The sequence below is a fragment of the Chinchilla lanigera genome, unplaced genomic scaffold, assembly GCF_000276665.1.
Source record: "Chinchilla lanigera isolate Chin_1 unplaced genomic scaffold, ChiLan1.0 scaffold00053, whole genome shotgun sequence".
Taxonomy (NCBI): Eukaryota; Metazoa; Chordata; class Mammalia; order Rodentia; family Chinchillidae; genus Chinchilla; species Chinchilla lanigera.
In genome coordinates this window covers 13,383,683-13,385,142 of record NW_004955454.1, presented here as the reverse complement: position 1 = coordinate 13,385,142, position 1,460 = coordinate 13,383,683, and the positions used below count along the sequence as shown (strand labels likewise).

General features: G+C 44.8%; 1 protein-coding gene across 1 annotated transcript in view; it reads left to right on the top strand.

The window, feature by feature from the left end:
- Positions 1-32: 32 nt before the first annotated feature.
- The window catches only part of Lypla1 (lysophospholipase I), a gene marked incomplete at its 5' end in the record, with an annotated part of 28,260 nt that continues 26,832 nt past the window's right edge, over positions 33-1,460 (top strand). Inside the window, 1 exon segment of the mRNA XM_005396070.2 lies at positions 33-64. Within this exon segment, the coding sequence (XP_005396127.2) occupies positions 33-64 (32 nt within the window).

Genomic DNA, 1,460 nt, shown 5'->3' with positions numbered 1-1,460 from the left:
GGGGCCGTGCTGACTGTCCTCTTCTCTTTCAGGTCATTTTCCTGCACGGGTTGGGAGACAACGGGTAGGTAATCGTTAGTAACAGCGAAGCGGGGTCAAAGGTTTCACGGTTGCAGAATGCCGAAGTTGTAAGCCAAAGACCGCCGGGAAATGTTTCTTGACGGTTCCGTGTCAGACACACTCTTTTGTGCTTGTCAGATGCCCGGGATTTTCCTCTGATCTTGAATTTATCATTTTTCAACTGCTGGCGTATGTTAAAGTTGAGCCTGCTCCTTGGTTGCTGCGGCTGTTGGACAGCGGAGGGGAACGCTGGGAGAGCCCCGTGCAGTTGAGGGCGTCCTCAGAGCGTTAGGGTTTCAGAGTGGGTTTTGTTAAGATAGTGGCAGCGTGAAGCATACAACGTTCTGACTGAGGAAGAAGATGATCTTGCAAAGAGAAAATCAGTTGAAGGGCAGGGTGAGCAACTCAAAGAGTTGGAGATTTAGCCAGGGCGTGGTGGTGCACGCCTATAAAATCAGCAACTGAGTAGGATCCCCAGGAGTTTGAGGCCAGCCTGGGCTACTTAGTGAGTTCCAGGCCAGCATGAATTATAAAGTGAGGCCGTGTCTCAAAAAAAAAAAAAAAAAAAAAGAATTGGAGGCTTATCAAGCAAATTGTGTTGTAACTTCAGATTATGATTTATCTTTTACTCAAGCTTTTTCTATTGAGAGGCTTTTTTGTTTTTACATCTGAATTGTGTTTATCTGTTTGAAACTTGGGTAAAATACAAATATACAAATTTTGTTAAGAATTGCAGTTGGAGGAAAAATAGAAGATAAATACATTTTGCTAAAATAGCTAAAACACTACTAAATGTTATTTAAGATGAGACATTGGGTGGGATGTGGTGGTGCAGGCTTGCTAACCCAACTAGGGGACTGAGGCAGGGGGATCTCTCTGTTTTGGGTTTTTTTTTTTTTTGGCAGGAGGATCTCTTGAGCCCAGGTGTTTGAGACCAGACTGGACAACAGAGTGAGACCATGTCTCAGAATAAATAGATGAGGGGACGTTGGACTAGATCGGTTCTCCTTCCTAAGCACCAAGCAGGACCTGACCCTGCTTGGCTTCTGATAGTAGACCAGACAGATACTTTGAAGGTTACATGGCTGGAGACATGGGCTTGATCAGGTCCCAAAGGGCTTCTTAGTTCTTCATAACTACCTTGTTTTGTGTAAAATTAGACAAAAGGTTAGACCTCTCCTGGCAATCAGCCCAGTGAGAACGACCAGCTTAGTAGTGAGTGGAAATCAAGTCATAGTAGTAGAGCCCCTGTTTTACAACAAACTTTTCCTGGTTCAGCTAATCAGGTAGACGCTCACTATCTTGTTTTTTTTTTTTTTTTGGTTTTTCTCCGGTACCGGGAACCGAACTCACGACCTTGTGCTTGCCAGGCAGGCGCTTTTGCCGCTGAGCTAAATCCC